This window comes from Cyphellophora europaea, assembly GCF_000365145.1.
Source record: "Cyphellophora europaea CBS 101466 unplaced genomic scaffold supercont1.2, whole genome shotgun sequence".
In the NCBI taxonomy this organism is placed as follows: domain Eukaryota; kingdom Fungi; phylum Ascomycota; class Eurotiomycetes; order Chaetothyriales; family Cyphellophoraceae; genus Cyphellophora; species Cyphellophora europaea.
Window position 1 is genome coordinate 2,956,214 of NW_008481808.1, and position 16,796 is coordinate 2,973,009.

The window sequence follows — 16,796 nt, forward strand, 5'->3', positions numbered from 1 at the left end:
GGCAGGGGTACCGCCCCGATGCGTGTGAGAGAACTACGCAGAAGCTTTACCCATACAGCTTTTCTGCAGTGCTCAATTCGAGCTTGCTTTAGGAGGAGGCACAGCTCTTGTGAACTGCGAATTATACAAGAAAGCAACAGAGGACGCGGTTTGGAGACGCGACGAGTGGGCCCCGAGGCACGGCTCAACAGCCTTGGCGCGGATCTTCCGAATGACCCGCATTTTAGCCGCAGCGGAGAACTTTTTTCGACTGAGGCAGTGTTTGCGTTGTGCAGTGAACTTTTCCTCGAGTTCACTCTGTCAGGCTGCCAGAAACAAGTTTATCACCATGTCACTGACTACACATGCTGCGAAAGGCTCCGCGTCCTCGACGCCCTACCAGCTGGACCCAGAACAGACGCTTAAGGCCTCCAAAGCGCTGCTCGACCATCTTCGCGCGGAAACTGAACGTCTGCAAGCCTCCGCGACCAAGCAATCGCTGCTCAAAGGCGGTGATTCAGACTCAGAAGACAACGAGTCAGCCGGAGACGAGACACCGATCTGGTTGTCTTTGACTACCAAGCAGCACATTGTCGACAAGAACCGCCTCAAGCCATCAAAAATCACCGTACCTAATTCCCTGAATACCTCTCCTGACCTCAACATCTGCATAATTGCAGCCGATCCCCAGCGAGCACTAAAAAATGTGATTGCCGATGATAGCTTTCCCTCTGAGCTCGCAGCGCGCATCACGAGAATCATTGGTCTCACAAAACTCAAAGCCAGGTACAAGTCCTTCGAGCAGCGGAGAGCATTGCGAGACGAGCACGACATCTTCCTTGCCGACGACCGGATCGTTACTAGACTTCCGGATGCCCTAGGAAAGGTCTTCTACAAGAGCACGTCTAAACGTCCTGTGCCTATCCGCATAGCGGATCTGAAGCGAGTCGATGGAAAGCGAGTCAAGCCCGAGAAGAACAAGAAAAAATCAGCGGAGGAGAAGTCATCAGCAGTCTCTAGTCCTGCTGTAGTCGCAAAGGAGATCAAGCGAGCTATAGATGCCGTATCGGTACATCTTAAGCCAGGGACTAATGTTGCTGTTAGGGTGGGTCTTGCGTCTTTCTCGCCCGATCAACTAGCCGACAACATCAGCATCGTTACGAAGAACATCATCGAAAATCATGTTGTGAAAGGTTGGAGAAACGTAAGAAGTATCCACGTCAAGTCACCTACGTCAACTGCGCTGCCGATATGGTTAGCCGACGAGCTGTGGGCCGATGAGGGGGATGTCCAGGAGTCAGGCCCAGCTATTGAGGTCGATGGGGAAACTCTCAAGCGGAAGCGGAACCAAAGCTCGCACAAAGGCCCTCAGGCAGGACAGAGGAAGAAGGCAAAGACTGGCGAGGCTATTGCAAACGCCGGTAGGAAGCAACGGCTGGCTGCAGAGAAGGAGAAAGCATTCACGAGTGCTGCGAAAGCTGTCATAGTATGATGAAGCCACGAGACATCAGGTACAGAAACAGGTAGCTGTCAAATCCTGGCACCACTTCCATCAGACGGACTCTTCCGTGATCCGCTTTATTCACTCTATTCTGTGAAACTCATGTAAGGCTAGGACCCTCGTGGGTGGAGGGGCTATCTCGGTCTTGGCATTAAATCACCGCCGCTCCCGCAGTCGCAGGTTTGCCCTTCAATGGTCACTGTTCATTAGCGTAACAACAAGAGCCTTGAACATTTCTCAGGCTACGCTCCTTCTTGGGTCTGGCATCTTCATTTGGCCGTCATGCTGTTAGGGTGCCCACCTCCATTCAAAACTCGCGGCCCACTATGGATCGCAGACGGAGAAGTAAGGGTGACTTTTCTCAAGACAAAAGTCCAGACTAACGCGTTCAAGGAGAGTTGCGCGACCTGAACATTAAAGCCTGGGAAGGCTCAAAAGGTATGTAGAGAATGACAGCAACCATTCATGGCTCCACGACTAACCTCTCGCCACGACAGACCTGTTCCTCGTTGCAACCTCCCTAGACTCCTCTCTAAAGAAGAATACCGCCTTCATAAAGCGTTTGCGGACTGGGATCAACGCTACGGGACAGTCTACGCTTCTGAATGAGATCAAGATCTTGTCCCTCGAAAAGTATCTATCCGAAATCATCTCTGCGACCGCTGAAGGTCTCAGTAAACTCAAGACGACAGTAGAGATCGCCGCAGGAACCGAAGTCGTCAGTGCTTTACATCAACGCTTCGGCCCTTCAGCTTTCACCAAGCAATTGGCATGGCTTCTCGGAAGAGGCCTTACACCGCCCGACAAGACGCAAACAAAATCATGGACGCCCGAGGAACGCACGAGAGAAGAGAGAGAGCGACTTGCACGACACCGCGTCCTACTCCGAGTAGTGACCGAGTTCTGGGTCTGTGGCATACTACGCGGGCTGGACGACGTTGAGAGACCAGAAGATGTTTCGACAAAACAACGAGATGGCCCCGCCTCAGACACTGGTCGTAATCAGAGCGGCTCGAAAACCGGCTTAGCGACAAACGGGATCAGGGCGGACTTTGGATATGACAATGATCCGTTTCCTCTAGAGGTGCTGAAGGAGCTTCTTGGACACGATCCCGAACATTCGAATCTGACACTTGCTGTCTTGTTCGTTAAGAACTTCGCTTGGGATGTTCTCGGTTTGAGAGCACCTTCGGACGAAACTCGCAAAACCGTTGAAGCAGATGGTGCTGTCGTTGAGGACTCCAAGGACGGCGCAGAGAATGACGCTCCCATTATTGATGCGAACCTGCGCCAGAGATACGTAAACGTACTGGATCGCTACTTGAAGAGCGTGAAGCAACACATTGTCCGAAGTCAGACACAACTTTCCAATCAGAGTCGACGGAATGCTGAAGCATATGTGAAAAGCGGCGAGATATTCGAAGACCGTCAAGCACATTTCGAGAAGCAGATCAAGGCACAAGAAAAGCTAGTGGCCAACGCACAGGTTCTCTGCGACGTTCTCGGTCAGGAAATGCCAGACTTGTCAGACAAAGATGGCTCTGATGCTCCAGCTGCTAGCTCCGTTGGCATGATCAAGACTGGAGAGTACTTAAGGGGCTCGAGCGACGGCGCGGGCATATGGGAAGACGAAGATGAGCGGCGTTTTTACGAAAATCTCGTCGATCTCAAAGGCCGCGTACCTGGGATCCTCCTTGACGACTCCAAGAAAGCCAAGGTCGATGCCACAGAAGAGCCTTCTGCCAAGACAGAAGCTGCGGAGATCACGGACAACGTGTCGAAGAAGACGGCACCCGATACCGACGATCAGTCCACTGCTATTGCTAACAAGACCGTGGGAGCCCAGGTCGATGCCCTGCTACTGCGCCTCCCAGAAATGCAGAGCAAGGAGCAAGTCGACCAAGTGGCTCTTGATTTTTGCTTTCTGAATTCGAAAGCCTCTCGAAATCGTCTCGTGAAGACTGTGCAAGAAGTCCCAAAAGGCCGAACGGATCTCCTGCCACTCTATGCTCGCCTGGCAGCCACTCTGGGTCAATACATGCAAGATGTGCTTCAAGGTCTTGTTTCGCATTTGGACGACGAGTTTCGGAGTCTGCAGCGACGGAAGAGCAAAGACTTCCTGGGTCAAGTCCGCATGATCAACATCCGCTATCTTGCTGAACTGACAAAGTTTGGCATCGTCCCAGAACACGTTATCTTCCACTGTTTCAAAGTCAGCTTAGACGACTTTTCACGAATGAACATCGAGATCATTGCCAATCTGCTTGAAAATTGTGGCCGGTACCTTCTACGGAACCCCGAAACTACGACGCGAATGACATCGTTTCTCGAGACCCTTGGCCGGAAAAAGAGTGCACAGCATTTGGGCCAGCAAGAGCGGATGTTACTTGAGAACGCCATGTACTACGTTGATCCGCCCGAGCGAGCCGCGATTCAACAGAAGGACAGAACACCAACAGAGCTATTCATCCGTCAACTTGTCTATATGGACATGACAAAACGCAACTATATGAAGATCCTGAAGACGATCCGCAAACTCCACTGGGAAGAGACGGAAGTAGTTGCCATGTTGGAGAAGATCTTCAGCAAGCCAGCCAAAGTCAAATTCAGCAACATCCATCTTCTTGCCGTCCTCCTCGGTGCGCTGTATCGCTATCACCAAGACTTCGCTATTAGCGTCATCGACAATGTGCTTGAGAATATTACTCTTGGTCTGGAGCAGAACGATTTCAAGTTCAATCAACGAAGAATTGCCGAAGTCAAGTATCTAGGCGAGCTATACAACTACAAGATGGTCGACTCGGCAGTCATCTTTGATACACTCTACAGGATTATGACCTTCGGACATGAGGGAGGTAAACCTGTTCCTGGAAAATCGAGCCCGTTCGACATGCCTGATGATTTCTTCCGTATCCGGCTCGTATGCACGGTTCTGGACACTTGCGGCGTTTGTTTCGATCGCGGCAGTTCTAAGAAGAAACTTGACTTCTTTCTCACCTTCTTCCAGTACTACCTTCTCACGAAAGAGTCCCCTCCCATGGAGATCGATTTCTTAGTCCAGGACACCTACACCATGGTACGCCCTCAGTGGAAGCTCGTTACGGATCTTCCCGAAGCCGCTCGCCTCTTTTCAGAAGCTATTGCAACCAATTATCAGCAGCAGGCCGACGGCAAGACCGCTGCGAATGATGATGAAGACTCGGCGTCAGAGGATGGTTTGGGCGACGACGATGTGGGACCGGAGGCTGATATTGGGCAATCTAGCGACGAGGCCGAGGTGTGTACAGCAGAACCAGGATGTTGGTGGAGAACTAATGCTCTGCAGGTCATTGGCGATGAAGACACAAACGAGGAGCCTGATGTGGCTGACTCCGATGAGGACGAGCAGATCATTGTCACGCGTGAAGAAGAGCAAGTAGATCCGGAGGCTGAAGCAGAATTCGATCAAGCATTTGAGCGGATGATGGCTGAAAGCCTGGATTCGCGCAAGTTCGAGCGCAAGTCGCACTTCGACGTCCCTCTGCCGATCCGAAAGGTCCAACGTGCCACGATGGAGCCTCTTGAGGAAGAGAACGAACCGCGCATAGCGAGTCCACCGAACACGATGGCCTTTTCTCTGATGACCAAGAGAGGCAATCGCCCGCAGGTAACTTGCTACTATCTTCAGCTTCTACTGATCTCGATGCGAGGCTGACACCCACTAGACCCGTACTATTGAGCTTCCCTCAGACTCAAGCTTCGCCGTATCGATGAAAACTCAGCAAGAAGCTGAACGCGAGGAACAACAGCGAATCAAGAACCTCGTCTTGAATTATGATCATCTGGGTGATGATGACTCCCGTGACGGTACAGATTTGCCTAGCCCCATCTTTCAACCCAGCTTGCGTAAGAGCTCCTATGCTAAAGGATCCCAATTCAGGACTCGACCCGCCAAACCCAGCTCTCAGCCGTGCTGAGAGATCTTCTCGTCATGCACCGCGAGCCCGCAGGCTTAATCTCAGCGACGTTGACTGGTATGATTGTCCGGCTGATGGGACGCCCTTGGTCGAACCCCTTTACTCGCGGCCGTATTTTCCCAAAGAAGCCAGGCTAATAGAGCATCCCCATGCACAGGACATAATAGCAGCAACATTCACGATTGGGATGAAGTCCCATACTCTATGAGGGCAGGCCTCTTGCAGGCTTTGCCAATATCCAGAAGTAAGCTCCGCCCGAGGACTCCTTTTGACAGATATCAAGTGGTATACCGGCGCGTCTTCCGATACGGCCGAGTCCCGGTTGCAGTGTCGGAAAGACCGCTCGACCTGATGATAGGCGGCAAATTGAAGGCTCATATTCAAGTCATCTCGAACACATGCCGCAAGCCGGGGAACAAGTCCGAGGAGCTGGTTGACTATCGTGGCTACCGAGGGTAGACAGCGGCGAACCGGGAAGCAAGCTCCAGGGTGAACAGCGGCATCGGCCCCGTGAAGGAGATCTCGACTCTATCCGAGCGAATATGGTTGCTCGTACTCAGCTGGCCGCCAAACTCTGTGGGCCAGTCTTGGACATCCCATTCAAGCCCGTCGGTGGTGATGTTGGTTCGGCCAAGGACGGGAATGATGCCAACGTTCTCTTCGAAAAAGTCGGGTTCGATGAGGACGACATTGGCGCCTTCAGACAACACAAATGTCAGGCTCTGCTCGGAGAGCAGATAGATACGGCCAGACAGAAGCTTTTCGTTGTTGGCGGCCATGTATAGGTGGTGAATTTGTGAGAAGCCTTGGTCTACACGACCACCAAGACCGCCCAGGACAACAACGTCCAACTCCTTCTCACGGTTGTTGATGTCGTTAGTCCATACATCGTTGATCCACTTCAAACATTTGGTGAAGTCAGTCGACATCTGATCTGGATCTCTGATGATCTTGACGCCTTTTCGGCTGTAGTGCTCAGCAACTTCCTTCGTCAATGAATCCAAATCCCCCACAATTGCATCCGGCAGGCGTGTTTTCAGTCCATTGCTGGTCTCCGAGTCGTAATTGTATAGCCGGTCGGCTCCAGCGTCTGCACAGACTAACATCGCCGCGCCGCTGATCACGGCATCCACGGCATTTTTATTCAGAGGCTGATTCAGCAGCAGAACAGCGTAAGCAGATGCAGGCTTCCCACTAAGTAGACCACACGGTCGCCATTCGGTGACCATGTTAGATTCGAGCTCCGGCATCGCCAATCTTAACTAGCATTTCTCCTCATAAAAAGCACGAGGGAACTGCTCCAGACTGGTGGCGGAACAGTAGGTGGAAGGCATGTCCCTACGGTGGATCCGGACAGCCGTATGCATCATCTTCAAAAAAAAGCTTAGGATCGTATGACATGATTGATGCGTTGGATGCACGACACGCTGCGCTTCGCCGAATGTGCCACCCGCCTTTCGTATCCCGTTGCTTTTTGGCGATTGCAGCTTCTGTGACTCTTGAGCGTCCACCATAGTGCTACAGGTTGCGGACTCTTTCCTTATCTCTCCACAATCACCGAACCAACCCTCTCAAGTCCATATTCGTCGGAGATTCCCAAGCAGCCGCCAGTTGTGGCATGCTCGAGCGTGCTGCAGCATGTGTTGAGCCTGCATCACAGGTGTTTTTGCACCGTCTCGAACCTCCCCTTCGCTCCTGCCGTCTTCTCAACCCAAATTTTTTCAAGAACGGGCACAACATCCCGGAAACTTCACCATGGTGGCCGCTGTACCTCAACTCGGTGCGGCAGGTGCCACAAGATCGACGCACTGCTCGAGCAACCTCTCGCCCTATCTCCAGACCGTCAGATTCGTTTGCAAGGGACGAAACATCGCGGTATCAGGCCGCGAAACCTTGTGCCGCGAGATTGCGTCGACGCCCGTCGTATCGGACGTATTCGCGGACCGCAAACAAAAGTGTGGAAGCTGGAAACGCCGAAGCCATTGTAGCAGCCGACGATAAACTCGATTTTCCCGGGCATAGTTTGGGCAACAGTGATGCTGGCTTGGGACAAGAGGAGCGCTTGCGGCCTGCTGAGTATATGCGGCCGGTGAGCCTGGCTGAACGACAGCTCAAAGATCTCCTGCAGGCTGGCACGTTCCCATCGGCTGGTGGTGGACGTTCTTTATACGATGAAATATGGGAGCTGTTCGTTGCCTTGCCTGATCAGGTGCCTTTCGCATCCCGCGTACTGCATCATTTGGCGGCTTCAACAGGCCCGGGTGATATGAACCATGCCTTGTCGGCATTTGCGATCATTCCCACGGAAGATCGTAGCGACTACGACTACAGGATAGCTACGCAGGTGGCTGTACGCCGGAAGCGGTATGCGCTTGTCCTCCAGATTTGCAAAGAAGCGATGGAGAGAGGCCTGGGTGATTCCAGTCGCCAGATCGGGCTTCTGAGTTTCCTGAGAGCAGATTTGTACAAGAATGCGGCTCGACTCTGGCAAGACTGCTGGACCCAGGACGACGTCCTCGATTGCGGTCGTTACGTACCCAGCAGATCGCTGGAACTGCTCGACAATAGCACTGATCTACCTGACATATTCACAAAACTGCATGAGCGCTTGCAGCATGCAGATGCGCTCCTGAGTACTCCTGATAGGGATTGTCTTGAGGGAATTGCAAGAGGTCTTTCCTGGCGGATCGTTGGAAGTGGTAAGATTATGGCTGTTGTGACACTAGAGGGGCTTCTTGCGACATTCGACCGTCTAGATCGCGTTCAACAGCTCAATTCACGACACCTGGTACAATCTATTCAGACGCTCAACTCTTCCCGGTCGCCTCGGAACCGGCACGACCTAGCGATCGCGCTATATCGGAACCTCCGCTTACGATTCAATAATGCTCCAGTGCCAAAAATGATATTGCACGGGCTCCTGTATCTGTGCTACAAGGCTAGGGAACAACGCCAGGCCTTTACTTATCTCCTGGATGAGCTCAGGCGTCCTTACGTGTCCTGGCCCCGAGGGCACGCCTCGCAAGGATGTCCTGGCAGAGATGAATACATTATCGCGCTCAGAGGCCTGGCCTGGCAAGGAGACGCTGAAGGCGTTGAGGAGATCTACTCCGATTTTGCCGCAGACCACGGGAATCCCAAGACCACCGCCGAGGTCTTGCCAGCACTGTATGCGTATGCAATCCTTGGAGACGCCAACGGAACTCAGAAAGTCTTCGACAACCTCGAGTCTAGATGGGGTTTCGCACCTGACCTCCTTTGTTGGAATACCTTGATGTTTGGTTATGCAAGGTCAGACGAACCACACCGAGCTTTCGATGTCCTGGACTTGATGGCCCAGCACAACATCAAGCCCAATGCTTATACATACGGGATACTCGTGAGTCTCTGCGCCTCTGTGGGTGACGCATCAACTGTTCTTTCTTTGCTGGGAATGGCGACTCAGCAGGGGATCGCAGAACTCGGGCCTTTGCTCACTAGCTTGGTCCAAGTGCATTGTCTGAACGGAGAAATCGAAAAAGCCGAAGAGGTCGTTATGAACCTCGACCAATTTAAGCTGGGAGAGTCAACTATCAGGATCTGGAACGAACTATTACGGTACCACGCATACCAATCCGATGAATCCGCGGTGCTTGATCTTCGAGAAAAGATGAAAGATGCAGGAGTCAAGCCCGATGAAATGACTTACGCCACGGTCATGGCCTCGTTGATCCGAACCAAGAGGACCAAAGATGCTCTTCAGATTCTCAGATCGCTACATTTCAATTCTACAATCTCGGCAACACCCTTTCTGTATTCCCTCATCGTGCATGGCTTTCAGAGAGAAGGAAACCGGGACATGACCAACGCCCTCTACAAAGAGATGAAGCAAAGGTTTCCGACTGTCAGTCCCAGCGCTAAGTTGTCTATGCTAAGGTCTGAGCAAGACCGAGGCTTCCTGAAAACACGCCAGCATGTTGCTCGATCTGGGCAGAGCGTTGGGATTGTGCTCGATGATGCTCTGGAATTCTTGCAACAATTTGGCGGATACGAGGCAACCGACAGAGCAACAAAAGATCCTCAACCTGGGTTTCATCGCCGCAATCCTCGTGAAGCCGTACCGTCGATTTACACCGAGGCGGTTTCAGAAGCTCTTGCGATGAACAGAAAGCCTTTGCAAGCCGGAGAGCTGATGAGATGGTACGATGAGACGGTTAAGCCTGTCACTGATACTGCCGAGAACGTTCGCATCCTTACTACGCGCATGCTTGTCGCCGCAAGGCAATATCAACGAAATGAAGTGGATCGTCTCTGGGGACAAATTCTGCACGCCGGCATCAGATCTAGTGTCCCACCGTTGCAGCTTCGGCAGATCTCCTTTTCTCTAGCGACAAACTTTGCAAAACCTGAGCAAGTCATGCAGGAATTGATTGCCAAGCTCAAAGACGCCGATATTGCAATTCTCCCAGCACAGCGCTTTGCGCTCATGTTGCCACTATCAAGGTTCATCTCCACGTTGAATGAGGAGGGTCGACACTCGGAGTTGATATCGGTGATGGAGCTTTTCCCACAGCTTGGGTTTTCGATCACAGGAAAGAACTGGAATCACTACGTCCAGGCTCTGTGTAATTCGACTGATCCGGAGCATCAGCTGCTAGCGTTCTCTGTTTTTGAGCAAGTCCTGTTGCCGAATATGCCGTCCTTCCGTCTTTTGGTAAAGGGCCTTTGGATCGAACCTTCGACAGAGAGGACACCTGGGGGCGTCCCTGTGTCGAGGAAGCTGTTACAACGGCTGCAACCAGGGAAAGCTGTTCCCGAGTATGAGACTTGTGTCTGGTTAACCAGCACCATGAGGCATTTCCAGAGAATGGCACGGCTATCGTCATATCAAGGTGAGGAACCCGGATCCTCTGGCACTCAACCTACTTCCTACTACGCCGAGACTCTCGAAAAGCGTCACACGGAGGTGGCTTGGCGCATGAGCAAACTTCCTTTTCTGAAGGATCGTGTTCAACGGATCCTGCTCCATCAGAAAGGTCCGGTGTACGGTTCGCCTATTTTCAACCAGAATCTTGATATGCAGGATCACGGCATAACCGCGTCCAGGTCCATTCTTGATCAATTACCCGTGGAAAGCGTTGACTGGGTATCTCGCGCACTTGCCTCCAGGCCACAACGCACTGCCGAAAGCATGGCCACGGATATCAGGCTTGCTGAGGAAGCTTTGGGTGAAATTGTCCGCACGCCCTTGTGGCTCGACTACGAGAAGCGATGGGAGGATGAGAGCGAGGTTCATGCTCGTACTCAACGCACAGAATTAGAGTACTTGGAATTGGTGGAGCGGATGGAGCGGAATGTCAAACAATCTCGTCTGGTGATGAATGAGGACGTGGGAGACCCAGTGCATCAGACACCTTGGACTGCACTCACCGGAAATGACTCCAGTTCGGCTGACCAGAAGCTCTTCAAATCAGCTAGTAACATGCTGCGCCAGTCAGGAAAGGCGCCATCTGACGCTTCACTGCCGAAGTCTATACCTCAGACGCCATCCAACCTAGATCAGCATGTCGACCCTGAGGCGAAAGCGGAACTTCTTGCCGCGCGTGCTCGGCTGCCACGTCGTCGCGTCAAAAACACCTACGCTCTCTTTAATCCGCTCTTGCCGCCACCCGTATCAAGACGCGTCCAGCGTGCTTTTGCAGGTGCCAAAGCCAAGCGCCGGGTCAGACTCAGAGATATTCAGCGAGCTCAAGCCGCAGCACCCACGGAGGGAGATGGTCTTGATGAGAATCAGAAATCACTGGCCACTGGCATTGACCTCTTTGTCCGTCTACGAGACGAGCAGCTTCGGCTTGACCAAGAGATGCAGAAGCGGTCGAGTGAGCTTGAACGAGTGCAGAAGGAGCAGCTGAGCCGAACCAGTGGCAGCATGCTGGATGGCGGGGCGCCGGTGAGCGAGAATGTGTGGCGCATGTGGCCGGATAGCTTCCCCCTTGTACAGCCCGTGCCGTCTCAGCACAGGGAGATGCCGGCAATGCGAAGCACCGACGATGCGAGATCATCTCCTGCTCCACCAACGCCTGAGGCGCCTGAGCCAAACTGGCAGAGCACGAGCATGTCTCAGGACGAAAAAAGCGCAGAAGATGATCCCGGCAAGTGGCCGAGTATTTTCTCGCCGTTCGGCCTCGAAGACGAGCGTACTCATGTGTCTCATCAAGGCGCCGGCAACGACGACCACGGTGCGAGAGTCGAGGTCAGAACTCACAAGAAGCACATGAGCAAAAAAGAGAAGAAACGGGCCAAGGCCGAGCATCTCGCTAGCTTGAGAGAAGTCCGAGGCAAGCCTGACGACTTGGAGCCGACTGAGAGTCCCCCAGGACCGAATGAGAAGCAAGAAAGCCAGAAGCACAGAAAGGAGAATGATGACGGCGACGACTCTAGGCCGTTTGGAGGCTGGAGTGAGGGTGGGAGCGGCTTCAAGTTCTGATGTCATGGGGCAGACAAAATAGGACCTGGGGTTTTATAAGCCTATGTGTATACAAGGGCCGTGTACAGTGTGTAGATTACTCGCACTGTCAGATCGAAGTGCAATTGGCAAATGTTACAATATTCGCTGCAGCACCAAGTGTCGATCTCAAGCTTGTTGGTGTTTGCTTCGACGCGCATAGGACGCGGACCGTATGTATCTTTGTAATGTACGCTATGTAATCTTTGCTGTATTCAATATCTTCTTCTACATATCTGTATCTGTATGTAGCCCTCGCAGGAGCGCCTGAGCCATGCGTCATCGTGGAGCAATCATTTTTATCGACGCCCGCTTTTTGCTTCCCTTTCACTTGGGGTGAGAATGTCTGTCTCTATACAGGTCTTTCGAATCGCCCTTCACCAGCGCAAGCACGCACGCACGCACGCCTCTCACCTCGACACCCACGCCGAAACGCCAGCTAATCTCAAGCAACCAAAGCAACCAAAGACTCTAGCCCCTTCACTCTACTCGATACTCATTGCATAATCTCGCCACTGTCCCGCACTAGTCCAGCCGCGACCCCTTCCCCCGCCCGCGACTGCTGCGCCGCCGCATGCTCGCTATCTCGGGCCTTTCCATATCCCTCTCGGCCTGGCTGCCGGTTGCCCTCCTACCGGTCTTGGCATTGGTATTGGCGCGCCCGCTCGGCAGATGTCCGCCCTCGCTGAGCTCGTAGCTCTCGCCGCGCTCGAGAACGTCGTCGAGGACGGCGCAGCTCTCGTCCCTGGTGTCCTCCCCGTCGTCAGCGGTGGTGCGGCCGTTTGATGGAGGCGTGGGACTGCGGCTGCGGCTCTCGTGGTCGTCGTTTTCGGCGGCGGCGGCGGCGCCGTACGCGCCCCCGACGCTCTCCATGACGAAATCACCGGCTGTGGGGGCGTCAAGGATACGCAGCTCGTGGTCGCGGAACCAGCGGGGCATGAGAAAGGTGCGGAAGGGGATGGAGATGATGATGATGACGGGGAAGCCGATGGCGGCGACGGTCTGGGTGATGGCGAAGGTGGCGCCGAAGATGGCGAGTTCGAGCGCGACGAAGGCCCAGATGGCGGTGCGGCGGGGGAGGCGCGCCAGTGGTTCCGAGGAAGGGTCGATGAGGTCGCGGTCCGAGAGGAGGAAGACGAGCTTGAGCGTGATGCCGTTGCCGATCAGGGCTTGGACGCCCATGACGAAGAAGAGGCCCGCGAGGACGCCTTGCGGGATGAGGTGTAGGACCGAGAGGAGGGGCCCGCTCATGGTGACGAGGAAGAGGAGGCCTTGGGCTAGGTTGGAGAGGCGTTGCTCTACAACGTGCGTGGTGACGCGGGTGTAGCGCGCGGGTTTGTTGGGGTCGGGAGGGCTGTCTTTGATGGGGACGGATTTGGTGACGCAGAGGGATTGGGTGTGGAAGGGGGCTTGAGGGATTAGGCCGTTGGGTAGCGGGATGCCAAGGATGCCGGCGATGCCAGTGGTGAGGCCCAGGAGGAAGATGTCCCAATGGAAGCCGGGGGGTTTGCGGAGCGGAAATTCGGAGCCCTGGGCGATTAGTGAGGAGACGTTGTGGTCGAACCAGAATAGAATGGTGAGGAGAATGCCGAAAGGCAAGGCGATGAAGACTTCGGCGGCGGAGACGTCCCAGAAGCTGACGGCCCAGCTGCGGTCAGCCGTGGGGAAGAAGGCGCGGGATGTGGGCAGTTTGGGCAGTTCGACTGAAGCCATGTGTCCGATGTGGACGAAACCTGTGAAAAAGACGATGGTGAGAGGGGTGCCGTAGTCCTCTATGAACTTGCGGACGTGTCGGTGGAAGAGTTTGGATTCGCCGATGACTCCGCAGAGAAAGGCTACTCCTAGAACGAGGAGAGAGATGGTGATTGAGAGGTAGGCTGAGGTGGCATCTGCCTCGCCCCACTGTCGTGTGAGGACCTGTATACCTTTCTGGAGATAGACGAAAGCGACATAGAAGCCAAAGGTGTCGCACGAGAAGCGTGTCACGTAGGTGAGGGCGTTGCAAGAATTGGTGATGGCGAGGATCCAGTGCAGAATGAGCGACCAGATCCCAATCCAGGCCATGAATCCGAAGTAGTTGTAGCTCAAGGGAACCACGATATCATACACGGTGTAGCTGAAGACGGTGATTGGGCCGGTAACGCCGACTATGACTAGAGGCTGAGCGGCGAGGAGGGAGAATACGACACATCCCAAGACGCTGGCCAGAAGGACTTCGTTGACTCCGTATGAGTTGTCGGTCTTGACGAACATGTCTAGCGAAAAGGCCAGGGCGGGCAGAATACTGTGGGAAGTGTCAGTCCATCTAAGATAATTCAGATCGAACGCGTAGGCGATACTGCCGTTCCATGCGCTAAGCGACTGCATCCAGGCTGTCTCGCGTGTGGTCTATAGCATGTATTGCGATTGCAAACGAGGCCAAAGCCAGGAGCAGGCAGAGAAGTCAAGTGCAAGAACTCTAGTTGGGCGTGAAGTGACATACTTAGCAAAATACATGTATACAGTCGCGGGGACGACACGGTAATCCCAGGCATCTCTCCAATCGCTCCAGTAGTAGGGAGCTCGTCTTTTGACATCGTCGAGCATGCCTTTGAAGAGTTGGACCTTCCACCATCTCGGCTGACGGCGTTTGGAGCGTGTCGATGAGCGCGTGTGATGTTTAGATATGGGAGTAACCTCTTCGGGCTCTGGTCTGCTGCGTGAGGTAGATGAGCGGTATAAAGGACCCCGAGATTCCCATGGCTTCTTTTGCGAGTGGGACGAGGAGGTCCGCCGGTGGCGGCTGGTGGAGCTTGGGGCTCTATGGTGAGAAACCACGTCTGTCATGGTCAAGGACTCGAGCAACAGAACTCCATCAACGAAGATAAAGATGCCGACATCGTGCGAAGCTACGCCGTAGTCTTATAGCGAGGGTACGAGGGTATGGTTCACGAGGGTGGCGGTTGGTTGGAGAAAATTTTAGTGGGGAGCGATATGCGATGAGATGGTGACCACGGGAGCGAGTGAGCGACTTTCCCGCTCCAACGAGATCGATGACCGAGAGATTGGAACACTTACTATGATAGTCACCTACCGATGATAGGATTTAGATCTATGTTTGTTAGGCAAAGCCAATGATGAAGACCGTCGCATGAAAGGACGATGAGGTGCCGCATTGGGAGGTGTTGCTGATTGGCGTGTGCGGGGGAATTATTGGGGGGCAGCTGTTGAATCGGAGATGCTCTAGTTCGAGGCTCTATGCAGCTGCAAATCTACCAGTTCAGCGCAGCCATCGTAGGGTTCAAGATGATTTCTGAGGAGAGACCGATGAGACGCGAACTGCTCACAACGCTGAGCATGCTGAGCACAGGCTGGCGGCAGGACGACAACATGTTCAAGAAGGGGCGTCAAGCCATATCTTGGCGTGCATCGGGTTGCGAAAGTACTAGCAACACTCTCGATGAGGTGATGGATCGATGATGCACTACAGTTCATCAACTCTCTACGTCGAACCGTTCGTCTCCGAGTCGCGGTCCAAATGCCGGCACTCTATTGGGTTTCGCGCATCTGCGGCCGGGCGCGCCCAATTGCCTCTATAAGGCCTGTTCGGGCATCATACTGCCGTCGCGACTTGACCTCGAGGTAAAGGCCGATGGCAGGGTGGAGGCAGTCGTAGTGCTTGTGTAGTTCTTATGCAGTTGACCGGTGGATTGCCAAGTCGCCTAAGCACGATACCGATGTAGGCAAAATCTGCCCGGTCAGATATCATTGTTGTTTGCCTTCTCCACGTGTCGCAACACATACACAGCTACGGGTCTACTTGCTCTCCTTGACAATGGTGGCCAGCGCCTTCTCGTACTCCTCAACTTCCTTCGCCCCAACAAGGGTCAAGTCCCGTCGCTTGCCCTCAATCACCACGTAAGGGACGCTGTCGATGCCATTGCCCGCTTGCTCTCGGACCGCCATTTTGACGTCCATTAGGCCCTCATCTGGGTCTTCAATAAACGGCTTTGCCTCTGCTTCTGGTATCCCTGCATCATTAGTAGCCCGCAGAAGTGTCTCATGGGAGGACGGATGCCTCTCGTTCTCAAAGTATTGCGAGTACAGCGCTTTGGAATCGTTAGTGTCCACCCCCTTGCACCGGTAGTGTAGCATACAGTTGATAAGCTTGTCTGCGGTCTCAGGTCCCTTCTCTTCCTGAAAGTGCTGGATAGTTCGGTGCGCGTCCATCGTATTGGCCACGATGCCTCCGAACTTGTAGTTGATGCCCGCACTGACCCCGTAGGCCGACATCAGTGTGGTGTACATTTTCATTTTCTCTTCCGAGTCGGCATAGCGGCTTTTCTTGTACCACTCATACTTATCCTCGCCTTCTTTGGAGGCCTCGGGATACAGTTGGTAGGGACGGTATTGCACCGTAAAGGAGACTGCGCCTGTGTCATCGCTCTCTCGGAACCGGCGCAGAGCTGCACCTGTTAGTCAAGGCTTCCTCCATAGCTCGTAGCCGGACCTTCGTCTAGTCTGCCACATGTAACACATCAACACGTGTCCGACAGAGGCCGCAGCGGACGTCGCACAGCAGCCCTTACCTTCTCTTTGCGAGATACGTCCAAGGACAGATGGTATCCTTTCACGTCAAAACCTGCACAACCGGGATCCGGGGTGCGCATGCTGTCTTACCAAAGTGAAGGAAATGGTTGAATCGTACGTCATTTTCGTTCTTGAGCCCGCTGCAGTGAGCCACCACGACCGTTGAGCGAGACCGGACTTCTGCTACTGTCAAGTTGCATGGCATCCGACAAGTTGAAAATCGTGTGTTGGGTGCGACTTCCTCCGCACGCCCATTCGTGCCCCTCTCGACGTCACACCACACGCACGCCTGCGCGTCTCTTGCACA

General features: G+C 53.8%; 6 protein-coding genes across 6 annotated transcripts; 3 read left to right on the forward strand and 3 right to left on the reverse strand.

The window, feature by feature from the left end:
• Positions 1-328: 328 nt before the first annotated feature.
• HMPREF1541_02629 (uncharacterized protein) lies at positions 329-1,471 on the forward strand (the record flags this gene model as incomplete). The annotated part of the gene is made up of 1 exon (XM_008716984.1): positions 329-1,471. One exon carries the CDS (start codon positions 329-331, stop codon positions 1,469-1,471), a length of 1,143 nt encoding a protein of 380 aa, XP_008715206.1.
• A 335-nt stretch (positions 1,472-1,806) lies between these two features.
• Positions 1,807-5,436, forward strand: HMPREF1541_02630 (uncharacterized protein; the record flags this gene model as incomplete). Its single annotated transcript, XM_008716985.1, has 5 exons — positions 1,807-1,825; positions 1,874-1,918; positions 1,978-4,757; positions 4,806-5,126; positions 5,185-5,436. The coding sequence occupies 5 exons, from the start codon at positions 1,807-1,809 to the stop codon at positions 5,434-5,436; spliced, it is 3,417 nt and encodes a 1,138-aa protein (XP_008715207.1).
• Positions 5,437-5,882: 446 nt separating this feature from the next.
• On the reverse strand, positions 5,883-6,665 carry HMPREF1541_02631 (thiamine pyrophosphokinase; the record flags this gene model as incomplete). Its single annotated transcript, XM_008716986.1, has 1 exon — positions 5,883-6,665. The coding sequence occupies one exon, from the start codon at positions 6,663-6,665 to the stop codon at positions 5,883-5,885; it is 783 nt and encodes a 260-aa protein (XP_008715208.1).
• Positions 6,666-7,054: 389 nt separating this feature from the next.
• HMPREF1541_02632 (uncharacterized protein) lies at positions 7,055-11,902 on the forward strand (the record flags this gene model as incomplete). Its single annotated transcript, XM_008716987.1, has 1 exon — positions 7,055-11,902. One exon carries the CDS (start codon positions 7,055-7,057, stop codon positions 11,900-11,902), a length of 4,848 nt encoding a protein of 1,615 aa, XP_008715209.1.
• A 543-nt stretch (positions 11,903-12,445) lies between these two features.
• HMPREF1541_02633 (uncharacterized protein) lies at positions 12,446-14,746 on the reverse strand (the record flags this gene model as incomplete). Its single annotated transcript, XM_008716988.1, has 2 exons — positions 12,446-14,204; positions 14,403-14,746. 2 exons carry the CDS (start codon positions 14,744-14,746, stop codon positions 12,446-12,448), a joined length of 2,103 nt encoding a protein of 700 aa, XP_008715210.1.
• A 969-nt stretch (positions 14,747-15,715) lies between these two features.
• On the reverse strand, positions 15,716-16,569 carry HMPREF1541_02634 (uncharacterized protein; the record flags this gene model as incomplete). Its single annotated transcript, XM_008716989.1, has 3 exons — positions 15,716-16,008; positions 16,057-16,365; positions 16,470-16,569. The coding sequence occupies 3 exons, from the start codon at positions 16,567-16,569 to the stop codon at positions 15,716-15,718; spliced, it is 702 nt and encodes a 233-aa protein (XP_008715211.1).
• Between the last annotated feature and the right edge of the window lie 227 nt (positions 16,570-16,796).